This window comes from Rattus norvegicus, chromosome 3 (assembly GCF_036323735.1).
Source record: "Rattus norvegicus strain BN/NHsdMcwi chromosome 3, GRCr8, whole genome shotgun sequence".
In the NCBI taxonomy this organism is placed as follows: domain Eukaryota; kingdom Metazoa; phylum Chordata; class Mammalia; order Rodentia; family Muridae; genus Rattus; species Rattus norvegicus.
Window position 1 is genome coordinate 165492727 of NC_086021.1, and position 15742 is coordinate 165508468.

A 15742-nucleotide genomic window follows, 5' to 3' on the forward strand; every position below is an offset into this window, starting at 1 on the left:
TCTAGGACAAAGTTTGCTGGTTCTCCTTGGGTGTTCCCTCGGCCTGCCATTGTCAATTACACTGATGTGGCCAGAACTTCCTCTCCATGGCTACCATCGAGTTCACAGTGGCACTGGTGTGGCTCCCAGGAAGCTGGAGTCCAGAGGGCCAGGGCCAGTATTTCTTCTTCTCCTGGATGATGCTGCCCCTCCCCCAGAGACTCAGTGCAATTGACAGGCTGCTGACTTCCTCTGTGTTCCTCCAGCTCCCAGCTCCAGCCTCTCTCCCTCCTCTCCCGGGTTCCCCCCGAATCCCTGGCCTTCTTCCTCAGTTTGCCTCAATGCCGCCTGCACGGATGGGCCTGTGGTCCAGGCCTCCATCCCTGCCTTTTGCACAATGCCGCTTCCGATAGGCTTTTGGATCCTAGCCTTGGAGGGGCCTCCTGTCCAGAACTCACTGGAAGGATGTTAGCTTTGTACTTGCTTTGGCATCCATAGGAGACCCTCCCCTCCAAAGGAGTGTCCCCACTCTCGAGAAGGTTTGGTTTGGTTTGGTTTGGTTTTGTGTTCGATTCCCAGGAAACCTTTCTGGGGTGTTTCTGCATTCCCTGGCCACTTGGGAACATCATCACAACCTTGAGATTTCCTCTGGCATTCACCATCTTGACCTCTCTCTCTCCCCACCCCACATCCCCACCCCCCTGATTTTATCTGGCCATAGAGAGCAGGGCTGAGGGAGGGCTCGGAGGAGAAAGTCAAACCGCCACGCCCACGTGCCCCAGAGAGTGACACGGGAGATGAGGACCAGGACCAGGAGAGGGATGCGGTATTCTTGAAGGACAACCACCTGGCCATTGAACGCAAATGCTCCAGCATAACGGTCAGCTCCACGTCCAGCCTGGAAGCTGAGGTGGACTTCACGGTTATTGGTGACTACCACGGGGGCGCCTTTGAAGACTTCTCCCGAAGCCTCCCTGAGCTCGATCGGGATAAAAGTGACTCTGAGACAGAGGGCCTGGTGTTCGCCAGGGACCTCAAGGGGCCCTCCAGCCAAGAGGATGAATCTGGGGGCATCGAGGACAGCCCGGATCGAGGGGCCTGTTCTACCCCAGAATTGCCCCAGTTTGAGGTACAGTGGAGCTTCATGGAGAACAGGGCACTGCATGTTCAGAGGGCTCTGGGCCATGAGTAAGAAGAGCAGCCATCAGCTGCAGCCTGAAGCTGTCTGGTGTTGCATGACTGCCCCTCGTAGAACAGCATGGTTCTGCAACCGCATGTCTGCCGTGTCAGTTCACCACTTACAGGTGCTCCGTGGTGTCTTAACCCCGTGACCCCCATCTCTCGCTGAGGTCAAGTGATGGCTTACTGACTCCTTGACCCCTGGTTGTGCTGCATGGTACCTGGAGAGAGCATGTATCCGTGGACTCTTGAGGCTCCCACAGCTGGTCTGAAAACGGAGTGGTTTTTCTTGGTGCAGGCGAGGGCTCATTTTACCAAGGCCTGGAGAAGAGGCCGTTATTTAAATCTACCAGGTCCAGAGACATTGGGGGTGGCAGTGGACACTCCAGGAGAAGAGAAGACACAGGCTTTGGGGAGGAGCAGGGCCAGCGTCTGCGCTTCTCTGCTTTGTGGCTCCCTTGGTAGAGCCGCGCAGAGGATTTTCAGAAACTCCCCCTTGCCCTTAACGTCCAGCTGCTCCCCACCCCCACCCCTAGACGGTGAACACTAGCTTGTTCATCCCGGTCCTACCCCATGCTGTACCGTCTGGGTGGAAGGCTTGCTCTCCCTGTCCATGCCTCACCCGATCCAGGACAGCTCACGCATCCTCTCTCTGTGCTTTGCTGGCTACCCCGGAGGCAGTCCTATCCCTGACACACCCGGCTCTGCCTTGCCCTGCCACACTTTGGCTCCAGCGTTTCCCAGCACAGTCAGGACAGCGGCTGGTTGCTCTGCCCTTCTCCCAGCAGGTGGTAGCTGCTCTAAGGCTGAGGTACTCTCGGCACCAAGGGACAATTAATTGAGCAACTAGATCACAGGATTCTGGAAGAAACTCTTTCTCCCTCTTCCTCCCAACTACATGAAAAGCTAGAGCCATTCCCCAGACCTACAGTGTGTATAGCCATGAACTGGGCCTGAGAGAGGAGTCTAAAGAAGCTGATCGTTTAGCTTGAGACACCGAGAATACAGTGTGCGAGCTGGTGGCCCTGCGCCACACCGGCCAACTGATGTGGTTTTTTTTCTGGCTTTAATTTAAAAAAATTACAGCATTGTATTTTCTTATATTATAAAAAACAAAGAAAAGCAAACCGTCCAGAGGCCATGATAAAAGCCCAACCTGAGTGGAACCCCACATGCTTTCCCTTTCGGCCAGCTAGTTTCCTCACCCACTCCCATCGGGTGCCCGGCCCCTGGATGTTTCCATGTGTGCAGTTCTTGATCTGAGCAGCACTTTACAGGAAGTGACTAAAAGGTACAGGCAGTGTGTGTGTAAGGAGAACACTGAGCATCGAGCTTAACCATCCCAGTACAGCCTCAAAAGCCATGCAGCCCGTGAGGTGTGGGGGTTGGCTCTCCTCATGCAGGCGGTGGCCTTGGCTCTCTCTTGGGGGCTGTTTGTCTGTGACACCAACCACGCCTTTCCATACTTCTCCAGAAACTTGACCAACCGTGGGGGTGGAAGAAAGCTTTCTCCTCCTGCATCCCTGTTGTCTGTGGAGAGGAGTTGTGTCCAGACGTGAGTTTCCAAGTGTTCCCTTTCTGTTCCTATAGTCTGTGAAAGCAGAAACCATGACCGTCAGCAGTCTGGCAATCAGGAAGAAGATCGAGCCAGAGGCCATGCTGCAAAGCAGAGTCTCCACTGCAGACAGCACCCAGGTAACCTGTGCCCCACTGCAACCTGGTGCAGGGACCGGGCATCGAGGGTAGAGTCCTCACTGAAACGGCCAAGCCCTTTGGTCAGCCTTGTCTCCCCTCATCCTCCCTGAGGTCAGAGGTGGGACAGGGGAAAACCATGCTTTCATCTGTAAACGGGGATGGTCCTGCTTCCTGCCTCTCCCTGAGAGTGTTCAGTGCTCACGGCTAGCCGATTAGGGCCATGGCTTTCAGCCTGCTTGACGGGTGTGGAGAGATTCCTTCCAGGGTGGCTTGGGGGTTAGGGGTGGAGAAGAGGAGACATTTCAATCACCGTTTGGCCGGAAGAGCTCATCTGGGCCATTTTTTTATGCATGAGAGTTCCACATTCAATTGAGAAGATGAGCAAACTGGGCCCACATGACTGAAGAATGTGTTAGCAAAGGTGGAACTCACTTGCACCCTGGAGAAGGCTGGCCTGGCCGGGCACAGCACACAGCCTATATGCACACTTCCCGTGCATCCTCTGTGGGTCTTCAGCTTGAAAAAGTGTAGGTCTGAGGTTAAGGTGTGAGCGATTGCCCCTGGCTCGTCTTGCCCACAGGGCTTCAGCGCTCAGTCCCTTCTGGTGACCACTGCGTGTCAGCTGCAAAGGGACTGAGTGCTCGGTGGTTGAGCCCTTACCTGGGGCTCCACCCCCAGCACAGACAACCTGGAATATGACGTAAAATAACACAAATGTATTTTCCAGATTTTTCTCCCACTGTTACAGTGTGCCAGGTAATGGCTATGCAGTTGTCCCTGCCATTGAGGAATCATAAGCTGGGTCACCCCAGACAGGTCTCTGCCTTCTCTGACTTGCTTTGTTTTCATGCCAAGTATAAAGAAACCAAAATGACCTTCAATCCCAGAATCTGGCAACTCGTGTTTTCAAAACATCAAAATGTCCAGTTATGAAACTCAACAGACTGGATGACATTATTCATATGTTGTCTCCTGGGAAAAATTCTAACACGGATGTTCACATCTGTTTGTACTTAAAGCTATTAGGTAAAAGTGACTACAGGGAACCCTTTGCTCTCAGGAAGTTTAGAACTTACTCATCTGCTATCTCTGGCTCTGGCTCTGCCCCTCCCCCTCCATTCTTTCTTCATGAGGCAGGGTCCCTGCTGGGTATCCCAGGCTGACCTCAAACTTACTGTGCAGCTGACAGTGACCTTGTCCTCCTGCTTTTACCTCCCACAATATCAAATTTTTGTGTTTTTTTAAAATGGGGTCTGGGAATAGAACCCAAGTTTCATACATGCTTAGCAAGCACTCCACCAACCCTGTGAGCTAAGTGAGCACTCACCAACCCTGTGTGTGAGCTAAGTGAGCACTCACCAACCCTGTGTGTGAGCTAAGTGAGCACTCACCAACCCTGTGTGTGAGCTAAGTGAGCACTCCACCACCCCTGTGTGTGAGCTAAGTGAGCACTCACCAACCCTGTGTGTGAGCTAAGTGAGCACTCACCAACCCTGTGTGTGAGCTAAGTGAGCACTCCACCACCCCTGTGTGTGAGCTAAGTGAGCACTCACCAACCCTGTGTATGAGCTAAGTGAGCACTCCACCAACCCTGTCTGTGAGCTAAGTGAGCACTCACCAACCCTGTGTGTGAGCTAAGTGAGTACTCACCAACCCTGTGTGTGAGCTAAGTGAGTACTCACCAACCCTGTGTGTGAGCTAAGTGAGCACTCACCAACCCTGTGAGCTAAGTGAGCACTCACCAACCCTGTGTGTGAGCTAAGTGAGCACTCACCAACCCTGTGAGCTAAGTGAGCACTCACCAACCCTGTGAGCTAAGTGAGCACTCACCAACCCTGTGTGTGAGCTAAGTGAGTACTCACCAACCCTGTGTGTGAGCTAAGTGAGCACTCACCAACCCTGTGAGCTAAGTGAGCACTCACCAACCCTGTGAGCTAAGTGAGCACTCACCAACCCTGTGTGTGAGCTAAGTGAGCACTCACCAACCCTGTGTGTGAGCTAAGTGAGCACTCCACCAACTCTGTGTGTGAGCTAAGTGAGCACTCCACCACCCCTGTGTGTGAGCTAAGTGAGTACTCACCAACCCTGTGTGTGAGCTAAGTGAGCACTCACCAACCCTGTGTGTGAGCTAAGTGAGTACTCACCAACCCTGTGTGTGAGCTAAGTGAGCACTCACCAACCCTGTGAGCTAAGTGAGCACTCACCAACCCTGTGAGCTAAGTGAGCACTCACCAACCCTGTGTGTGAGCTAAGTGAGTACTCACCAACCCTGTGTGTGAGCTAAGTGAGCACTCACCAACCCTGTGTGTGAGCTAAGTGAGCACTCCACCACCCCTGTGTGTGAGCTAAGTGAGCACTCACCAACCCTGTGTGTGAGCTAAGTGAGCACTCCACCAACTCTGTGTGTGAGCTAAGTGAGCACTCCACCACCCCTGTGTGTGAGCTAAGTGAGTACTCACCAACCCTGTGTGTGAGCTAAGTGAGTACTCACCAACCCTGTGTGTGAGCTAAGTGAGTACTCACCAACCCTGTGTGTGAGCTAAGTGAGCACTCACCAACCCTGTGAGCTAAGTGAGCACTCTCCTGGCTGTGCCACATCCCAGCCCTGTGTCCACTATTCCGAGCCCACTTGGGAAGCATGTCTGAATTTGTGTTTCTGTCTCCCCTCACTGGACCCTGTGGTGGATTTTATCTTTCCCAGTATTCAATGCTGTGGCAAAGTTTCCATGTTCATATTTCTTGGTGAACTTTTAAAAGTCCCAACTTCTGTTGTAATTAGGGTTTCTATTGCTGGGATGAAGCATGATCAGAGGCAACTTGAGGAGGAAAGGGTTTGCTTCAGCTTATCACTCTCAGGTCATGATCCATCACTGAGGGAACCTGGAGATAGGAACTGAAGCGAGGCCATGGGGGAATGTTTACTGGTTGCTTCTCTCTCCCCCCCCCACCCCAGGGTTTTTCTGTAGACCAGGCTGGCCTCGAGCTCGCAGAAGTCTGCCCGTCTCTGCCTCCCGAGTGCCACCTACTTATTTATACCATCCAGAACCTTGTGCACAGGGATGGTGCCACCTCCAGTGACCTGGGCCCTCTCACATCAACCATCAATCAAGAGAATGCCTGACAGACTTGCCTATAGGCCAATCTTGTGGAGACATTTTCCCAGTTGAGAGTCCCTCTTCCCAAATGACTTTAGCTTGTGTCAAGTTGATATTAAACTAACCAACATGACATCAAAGAGTAACTTCCTGGGGATTGCTAAGCCAAAGGTTGGGTAGAATTCATCAACTCGCGTGGTTGCTTTGTCCGATAGAGTGATTGAAACGAAGTCTCTGCTGAGCCTTGGGGCCCCTCCACAATACAGTGTGAGCACCCCCAGTGCATGCCCACTCCTGCAACCTGTTACCTTGTAACCAGAAATGCTACAAGCCAGGTGACAGATACTACAGGTACGTGCAGTCCTGTCATCTCTAATGCCTCCTCCCCTGCCTCACAGGTTGATGGAGGTGCTCCAGCGGCGAAAGACTTCATGACAACTCCCCCCTGCATCACCACAGAGACCATCTCGACCACTATGGTAAGTGGAACCTTGGAAGCTCCCAGCTCTGACCCGCCCCTACTCCCTCTCACCTCCCAGTACCCAGAACTGGGCTGGTACTTCATCAAGTCCTCAGCTGATGGCAGCTGTGAGACAGAGAGATGACCAGATTCCTGTTGCCTGGGACGTTGGTGCTCTAGTCTTTTTTTTTTTTTTTTTTTTTTTTGCCAATTAAACAATGTGTAGAATGGAGACCTTGACTCTCAGTTATCTGGGCCATCCCAGGCATGCAGAGGCAGGGGAAGGGTAAAATGATTGAATTCTCAGCATGAAGAAACCTTGAAATTCCAGGCGAATCTTACCTGCCCGAAAGCCCCCATCCCACCCCATCCAGCCTGCAAGCAATCCCAAGCCAGTTCCCCCTCAGTGACGCAGACCACTTTCTCACTGTGGCCAGTAGATGGCAGCAGTGAACCAGGTTGGAATATTCAGGGTTTTTTTTTTGTTGTTGTTTTTTTGTTTTTTTGTTTTTTTTTTTAAGACACCTTTTAAGGGACCTTGTGGATTTTGCTATTTATTTGCTGCCTGAACAGTAATGAAAAGTCCTTGGTCTCAAGTGTTCTCAACTGTAAAATAGGAATCGCCCCCCTCTTGTGTGGCTCACAGCTTCTTATGGGACTCTAGAGCAGTGGTTCTCAACCTCCCTAATGCTGCAACCCCTTAGTACACTGCCTCAGGTTGTGGTGATCCCCGACCATAAAATTATTTTGTTGCTACTTCGTAACTGTAATTTTGCTAGTTACGAATCGTACACGATGAGCAGGATATCTGACGTGTGAACCCTGTGACAGGGTCCCTACGTCACGACCCACAGGTTGAGAACTGCCGCTCTAGAGCCTTTAACCAGCAGAACAGAACAGACATTATTCGGCATGCAGGGTTTGTGTCAGACATCCTCCTGAGAAGTTAACTATGATCCTCCTGGATCATTAACTATGGTTATCTACCGTTCTTCTACATCCTTTTCACATGAGAAAACTTTAGTTCGGGGGCAGGGGTGATAAAGGGATGAGCCCAAGGTCACATGACCAAGAAAAACCAGGTTAGCCTCAGGCATTCTGACACCAGAAGTTCCACTTTCATTGTCAGTCTGTCCGTTCTGCCCGTGTCCTGACCGGTGAGAACATGATGTTCTGTGGGTCTGGGGCTACAGAATGTAGTAATACCTGATACTTCCTGAGCTACTGAGAGTTGTTTCTGAATGGCGTCCCTTGTCCAACCCCTGACCTGTTCCTGAGATGATAATGTCATTAAGTCCGAATCCTCAGCCAGGTGGGTTTTAAGTAAACTGATTCCAGGATCAAGAAACGGCCTGTCACCAGATGGCACATGTATCTCTGATCACTCGGTTCTTTCTCTCCCTCCCAACCATTATTCTGAGGCGCTGAGATGCTTGTAAGGGTAGATTTAAATGTGCATAGACAGTTAACTTCATCCATCTCTTCATCCATCCATTCATCCATTCATTTGTCCCCCAAACCAGTGACGAGTCTCTGTCTGCCTAGCTCAGGGGTACAGAGCTGCAGAAGCTGCACTTCCTACTAGGATTCATTCAGCTGCCATCACAAGTGCCTGTCACGTCCATAGCTCCTGGGCACACAGTGGTGAGCAGGACTCACCCTTCTCACTAAGCCTTCTTACCGGCTATGAAGTAGGGTGGGAACGACATGGCACTCGTCTCAAAGCGTCCTTGCAAGGCCGAGCAGTACCCGTGCGAAGCCTGCAAAGCAGTGCCTGGCCTGTAGTGTAGCCAGATGTCAGCTGCTGCTGTCTCTTTCTGGCCTTCATGGAACAGTGAAACAAGCTACCCTAGGGGCCTCCGGGAGGAGCTGAGAGGTGCTAGGGAGGGTCTGGGGAAGGTGTGGCCTAGGCAGGGACAGTGGAGCTGTAGATAAGGCTGGACGGAGGCATGGTCACAGAAGGTTTCCAGGATGTGAGAGCAAGTGTGAGGTCAGCAAGGGGAAAAAGCACATCTGCTTGGCAGATGTGTACAGGAAGAGGAGGGGGAGAAGGAGGGAGAGGGCTGTGAAGAAGGGCTGAACTGGAACTTGAAGTGTTTGCAAGGCCATGTAGGAGGGTTTAACCTTGATTCTGGAGACATCAGGGAATGGTGTCTTTAGAGTAGAAGCTTGTGGTCGGCTGCGTGTCTGTTAGATCATCGGCGACAGGTAGAGGGACAGGAGGTTGTGGCATTGATAAGGCTGTAGAATTTCCCGGGTATCTGAGTGGATAGAGGGGAGCCCCGAGGAGAGATAGGGAGGTTGCCTTGCCCCAGAAGAACAGTGCTTCCGTGAGTTGAGAGATAGCCCCCGCTACACACACAGCCAAGGCAGCAAGAAGGAAAGCGTCTAGGCTTTGACAACCTGTGTCCTGTTTAGTGGCTTCTGTTTTGATGCAAAGATGGGGGTGAGCTTTGGACTTCTGCCTCAGGCAGAGAGGGAACACGGAGAATAAGAGACTATGAGAGTGTAGTCCCAGAGAGGGAGAACATGCCTACAAATGACCTTTGCCGTCTGGAATCCAGATGCTACCAGGAATGTGCCTCATGACGGTGTGCCAAGGGACCCGGCCACCAGCAATCTGGGCAGGAGCAGTCATGGCAGAGGCGAGGATGGAGGCTCTGTCCTCCTCCATGCTTCGGTAGGAATATCGTGGCCCAGCTCCTTGCTGTGCACAGACTAAGACTGGGGTCCATTTGTCTGCAGAACAGAGGCTGGAGACTATGCAGAGGGAAAGCAGCAGAGAGAACCTTGGTGTCCCTTACCCACATACAAGACACAAAGTCTAAGGCAATTCCGGGGAGATCTGGCAGTTACAATCCAGGATAAGACCAGGGGAGCTGGCTCAAGAGTGACAGTTCCAGGGGCCAAGTGCTTGTATGGCCACAAGCACCTAACAGCAGCCTTGGAGGCTCAGAGTTAACCTCTGCTCCCACCACTGACTCGCCATGGGAGTTGAACAAGCCACTTACTCTAGCATTCCCTTCTGTGTCCTCTGTAGAATAGGACAGCTACCGAGGATTTGCCTTCAGTGGTTTTGAAGGCTAAATGAGGTCTCACGTACGCACGTAACTAGCGGAATGTGGACTTTTGTTTGTAATGCCCCTTTGCCTAGGTTCCTCCATACGGGTGCCATGGGTTTAAGCAAAGGTCCTTTTTCACACTAGGGAAGAAGAGGTTCTGCCTCGAGGCACACAGCAGGTCCAGGACACAAGCCTGGGCGTCCTAACTTTTAGTGCTTCCAGAGAGCGACACAATATCTTGTTCATCATGACGTCCCTAGTAGCGGGGATTCAGCTCATCTTTGTCGAGTGGATACGGGAGCAAGCATGCACGTGTGTGTGGGGCTGAGTACATGGGGGTTGAATGCCTCAGCTCTCTGCTTCTGTGTCACTGCTCCACCTGATGGTGACGATAACCACACGGTCACATGCCCTGGCTACCCTGGAGACCCATTGAGCTGAGACCTGGCCATCTGAGCGCTATTGTCTCCCCAGGAGAACAGTCTCAAGTCCGGGAAGGGGGCAGCTGCCATGATCCCAGGCCCACAGACGGTGGCCACGGAAATCCGTTCTCTTTCACCGGTAAGTAGGCAGGGCCAGCTCAGGCAGGGGACTCGGAGCTGAGGATGCAGGCGCATAGCGCACAGCAAGCGCAGTGAGGGGCTCAGAACCATTTGCAGGTGCTCACAGGCTCCCCTAGGAGTCATCCGTACTCCCTCATGTAAGCAAAGCCTTGGCATGAGGGCTGGAGGTAAACAGGACATGAACACGGGAACACACACACACGTATGTGCTCGCACACTCACACACGGGCATGCATACTCATGAACACACACACACATATGCTCGCACACTCACACACGGGCATGCATACTCATGAACACACACACACACATATGCTCGCACACTCACACACGGGCATGCATACTCATGAACACACACACACACATATGCTCGCACACACACACACACACACACACACACACACACACACACACACACACAGCTCCATCAGGCCAGCAAGAGCAGGGAACTGGGAGTCCAAAGGCTTGAATTCTAGGCTGAGTTCTGATCGTGGCTGCCCCAGCAGTGGCCCTGAGTCCATCACTGGCAGGTCTTTTCCAGCACTTTGATTCCGGTTGTTGTTCTGAGTCTAGCCCAGGGAGAGCATGTTCCTGCCTGTGACAGGATGAGGACCTGGGGCTCTGTCTCCTGCCTGGAGGCAGCTTTTCAGTATTCTCAGGTTCTTAGGTTCTAGGGTTTTGTCAGGACTGGGGGCCCTAGGAATGTCAAATTCTAAAACTTACAGATCCCTGGGCCTGGGAACCTTCTAGGTCTAGAATTGGAAAGCCTTTGCTGTTCTGGTGTAAGAACCAATGTTCAAAGCATCTTTGTCCTCCATGCTTCACCTTTCCTGGGCCCCTGTTCATCCCTGGGGAAGTTGTCCTAGCCTTACCTGCCCCTTCAGAGCCCAGTGCCCTGACCTGACCCCCGGGGTGGGGGTGGTTGTATTCTGCAGATCATCGGGAAAGATGTCCTCACCAGCACGTACGGCGCCACCGCGGAAACCCTCTCAACCTCCACCACCACCCATGTCACCAAAGTGAGTAGCAGCAGGCTCCCGGGCCCCAGCGGGCTGTAGGTGGGACGGTCATTTCCATGGCTGACCTTTGGCTCCTCGTTCTCTAAGGCACAGAGGGGACCTTTGCCAGTTCTTGAATGCGTTGTTCTGTGCTACTGCTGTTCTAGGAGCAGGCCTTGCACACCGTGTTGGCCGCTTGTCTGTGGGGTCATATGCTCTCCCCGAAAGTACATATGAACAATGTTTGCATCTTACAGGCCTTGAGAGCCAGGCGATTTCGGAAGCATGTCATGAGCAGGAAGCTCCCCAAAGTCAGGAAGTGCCATTTGGAAACGTTGTTATTTGCCAGGCCTGATCCCAGCTACTTAGAAAGCTGATGTAGACCTGGCTAGGCCAAGCTAGCTTAGGCATCTTGGTGGGACTCTGTTTCAAAACAGAAAGTAATGGGGCTAAAGATATTTTTCAGTGGTATAGTCTTTGCCTAGCAAAGCCCCTAAGTTTAATCCCAACAATAATATTGTCGTCCTTCATGCCCACCCACCCACCCAAAACAAGAGAGAGCAAGTAGGTTCCTGGGACTCCTAGCAGAATGCATAAGGTGGAGGGGCCCAGAGAAGCATGCTAGCAGGAAGGGCGGATGCTGTGTGTTTTCTTGTGAAGCAAATGTCAGTGAGCAGCAGCCTTACTGGACTCCAGACCTTCTGGCGGTGATGTGAGGTATGCTTATAGGAAACCAGGAAGCAGTGTGTAGATAGAAACGGGACCGGGAAATTAGGTTGCACTTGGGGCGAGGAAAAACAGAATCTGGAGGCACCAGGCGCTGGGGCTGGTTTGAGCATGGAGGATCTTAGTCTAAAGGAAACTGGAGAGCTGGAGAAAGGTTTTAACTCAGGCAATGATTCCATGAAAATAGGCTTGCTGGGGGTGAAGCTCAGTGGCAGAGTGTGTTTGGTGTGCACAGGTGCTGGGTCCAACTCGCAAGGTGCAAAGAAAAAAGGGAGTATAGGAGGGTAGAGTGGGGAGAGTTCTAGAGTACCTGATAAGAACTGAGGCTGGGGGTGAGAGCTTGGATCAAGCAGGAGCTGGAGACAAGAAGAGAACAGGCCAGAGGAGGAAGGTGTTCCTCGTGGGTATCAGCTAAGACAACCAAGCAGTTAAAAAAGGCTGAGAGCCGAGAGGCTGTAACTAGGAGCTGAGGCGCCAAGGAAAACAGGAGAGGGTCCAGCCATGGCTGCAAGCCTTAGGAGCCAGGCAGATGGGTGTTGAGTTGAAGGTCCAGCTGAGCCACCTACGGGAAGGTCTGGTTGGTCAACACTGTCCCTCTGTCCACTCTGTGCAGGGCCCTGCCTGCAACCTGGTAACTTTTTCACCTTGTCACACTTCCCAGGAAACAACCTCTCAAAAAACTGGTTAGAGAACAATAGTGACTTCCCTGCTGGTTTCATGGGATTCCTTACATGGCACAGCCTACAGAGTATATAGTTCGGGAAACTCCCCTCTGGACATTACCACTTGGGACCCCTCTTTCTCTTCACCTTTGCCTACTTCCAGCTAGGCTTTCCTCAGTCACGTCCTCCATGAATATGCCAAACAGTCAGGTCCTGCCCCATCCTCTAGTCAAGCCCCTCTCCTTGAGAAAACAGTGGCGGTCATAAATTACCTTAGCAGAGTTGTTCCAAGTCATTTAAGGTAGAGCTTTGTCACCATTTACATCTCATTCATATGTTCATCCAACAGACTGACATTCAGCACGGCCAGGGCAGCCTGGGAAAGAGGGGATACTGAGCTGGTCAGAATACAAGCCAGATACTCTCCAATACTCTCCAGAGCCTGGAGCCTGGAGCCCAGAGCACTCCATAGGTGGACATAGATCAGCACCATGCTGAGGTCCAAAACCATGAGAGACACAGGCTCAGTGTTTGGGGAAGGCCAGACAGGATGCCTCTGGTCTCTGCCAACCAAGGAGCAGCATCTGAGCTGGGCGTGGGGGACATAAATGGGACAGTTTGGTAGCTAAAAGGTGGTGACAGCCCTGCAGGATCTACTGTCTGAAGCCCCCAAACTAGAAGAGGAGAGTCTTCAGGAGAGTGTGGTGATCTGATGGCTCTCAGCTTTGCCAGTTGACCAAGGTTGAGGTGTGTGGGCCTCCTATCACAGCACACCTCAGAAGGACCTCACCTTTCTCTCCCCTGCCCTCTGCTTCTCTCTGCAGACTGTGAAGGGAGGGTTTTCTGAGACAAGGATCGAGAAGCGAATCATCATTACTGGGGATGAAGATGTCGATCAAGACCAGGTACAGGGCTAGGGAGCAGTATTTCCAGGGCACAGCCTGGTATCCAGTCCCTCCCATAATGGGTGACCTATGGATGGCTGCCCTTCTGGGCAGAGAAGTCCATTCTTTGCTGATCCCATTCATCTAAGAAGCCCCCAAGAAGGGGCATTAAATGGGGACCGGAAGATTTAAACTTTAGTCTCTTCCTCTAACTGTTTAACTTGGCCCGTCCTGGACTTCAGTTTCCCCAGCTATGAAGTTGGGTCTTAGGTTCTGTTTGTCTCAGAGCCGCTGTTCTGTGCTGCCTCACTATGTTCTTCTCCCCACCAGGCTCTGGCTTTGGCCATCAAGGAAGCCAAACTTCAGCATCCAGACATGCTGGTAACCAAAGCTGTTGTCTATAGAGAAACAGACCCATCCCCGGAAGAGAGGGACAAGAAGCCACAGGTAAGGCTCTGGGGGTCAGCAGTGTGGGTGAAGGGGGGAGCAGAAGATTCTTGTAGGTCAGTTCCACAAAGAGCCCAGGTGGCAGGATCCATATTCAGCTGTGACCCTAACCTGGCTTGTGGCTCCAAGGAGAGAGATAGCAGCCCTGCTCCGGACCAAGGGAAGGAGGAAGGAAGATGGTGTCTCAGTTTCTTTACAGCTTCAGCCCCCAAGTCCAGAAGCAAGCAAGGAAAGGGGGCTGAGGATTGACAGGAGGCCTGAAATAAATGGAGGTGCCACATTCTCATCCCAAGCCTCTGTCTCCATCAGGGTCATGAGATGCTGCTAGGGGAATGTAATGCCCAGAGCCTTTGACCCATCTGCTTTGTTTGTGTACAAACCCAGGACTTCTCAAGCCCTCCAGGATGAAATCCCATGGACCCAGCAGCACTGAAGGCCTTCAAGGTCCCAGATAATGCAGTGTGGGGGTGTGTCAGGCTTCTCACAGTCTACACTGGGAAAGGGGTTCTTCCCTCTCTGGAAGCTTGCTGAATTTTGTCAGACATGGAAAACAAAAATCTCAGACATGGCAAATACCTGCTGTGGAATTGCATTCACGGGAAGTGAATAGCAGGCAAAATTTGCCTCCTGTTGGGAATGAAAGCAGGATAGGGTTACCCTAGAATGTGGCGGTGAAGAGCTACAGGGCAGACTTCTGGGGGACGTTTCCACTGGGTGGGCTACATGAGGATGCAGGCAGGTAAAAGTTTTCCAGTGCTGGGGGTTTAGCCTGACAGTGGAGCATATGTTTAGCATGGGTGAGAGCAGGCTTTCCTCAGCACCACTCCCCAAGTCGAGCGCTCATTACCCTCACGTCTGTGTACTGTACACAGCTCCCGAGTTACACCTCAGTGGGAATGAAGCCACCTCAAAGGCCCCACAAGGAGTAGCTGCTTGCTCACACACCTTAACTGGCCCGCCTGTAGCTACAGTGTTGGGAACTGATTAGAGGCAATCTAATGTGTTGGACTCCAGAGTCACCTATGTTCCTCCCCATGCTGACTTCCCGTGGTGTTCGTCTTACAGAGGTTATGCATGTATGTATGGTACCTGGCACACAGTAGGGGGTCTATAACAGGTAGGCCAGTCACTACCATCAGTCACAGTGGACTAGCAACTGCTATCCCTAAACTGAGAAGAATGAGTTGTTATGGGCGGTATTGTTTAGGTCCTCCCAGTTCCATCTCCCTCAGAGAGGATCTGTCTTCTGAAGGCTGCCAGCTAGAGAATAGCACTCACCTGGCTGCCTAAAGCATCCTCACTTTCCCTCACCCACCTGTCTGGGAGGAGAGAGATTGGCCCATTTGAGAATAGGAACCTTGGTTTCCCACCTTCATTCTGCCGCCACCTGGCTAAGCCGTCAAACCTTCTGGGCATCAGTTTTCCCCAGTCAAATGAGCCAAGGACTCTTGTATGACACCTTGATTATACCCAAGCCTATGCGAGTGACAGGAGTCAGGAATGCAGTTCCATGTACAAAACGTTTCTTGAGTAGCTGCCACTGAAATGGCAAAGGTAAGTAAATGGAGGCTCTTGCTATTGGGGAAGTCAGGACAAGGGCTACAGTGACGCAAGTGTATCAACAAGGCATTTATTCAGCACTCCTGTATGCTAGGCCCTCTCTGTGCTGTCTCTGTCTGTGTAAGACAGGTCCCATTTTATAGGGAAATTGATGGGGGCTTAACGTTGAGACCCTTGCTCACAGTGACAGAGCAGACAGCCAGGGAGTGGGAAATGTGACTTCAGAGACCTTACTCCTGTAGATGACTGACTAAACGTTAGTCGGAATCCAGGCTCCGGTGGTTTTGTTTGTTTGTTTGTGGGGGTGTTGTTGTTCTTTAAGTGCTTCCCTTTAGATCATACCACAGCGTGCCCACGGGGAATAACTAGGAAAAACAAAGGAAGCCAGAAGACCTGCAGCCAGGGTGGAACAGGCAGAGAACTGAGAGGAGC

General features: G+C 52.0%; 1 protein-coding gene across 27 annotated transcripts in view; it reads left to right on the plus strand.

Annotated features, from left to right (window-relative positions):
• The window catches only part of Epb41l1 (erythrocyte membrane protein band 4.1-like 1), a 123527-nt gene that overhangs the window by 103432 nt on the left and 4353 nt on the right, over nucleotides 1-15742 (plus strand). For 18 of the 27 annotated variants that reach the window (XM_063284435.1, XM_017592007.3, XM_017592006.3 and 15 more), the window contains 7 exons: nucleotides 701-1108; nucleotides 2749-2853; nucleotides 6347-6427; nucleotides 9945-10031; nucleotides 10969-11052; nucleotides 13244-13324; nucleotides 13634-13750. In XM_063284435.1, coding sequence (XP_063140505.1) covers nucleotides 701-1108; nucleotides 2749-2853; nucleotides 6347-6427; nucleotides 9945-10031; nucleotides 10969-11052; nucleotides 13244-13324; nucleotides 13634-13750 — 963 coding nt within the window. The remainder of the gene's footprint in view (nucleotides 1-700; nucleotides 1109-2748; nucleotides 2854-6346; nucleotides 6428-9944; nucleotides 10032-10968; nucleotides 11053-13243; nucleotides 13325-13633; nucleotides 13751-15742) is intronic. The other 9 variants (XM_063284445.1, XM_063284444.1, XM_063284446.1 and 6 more) reach the window with 3 other exon arrangements.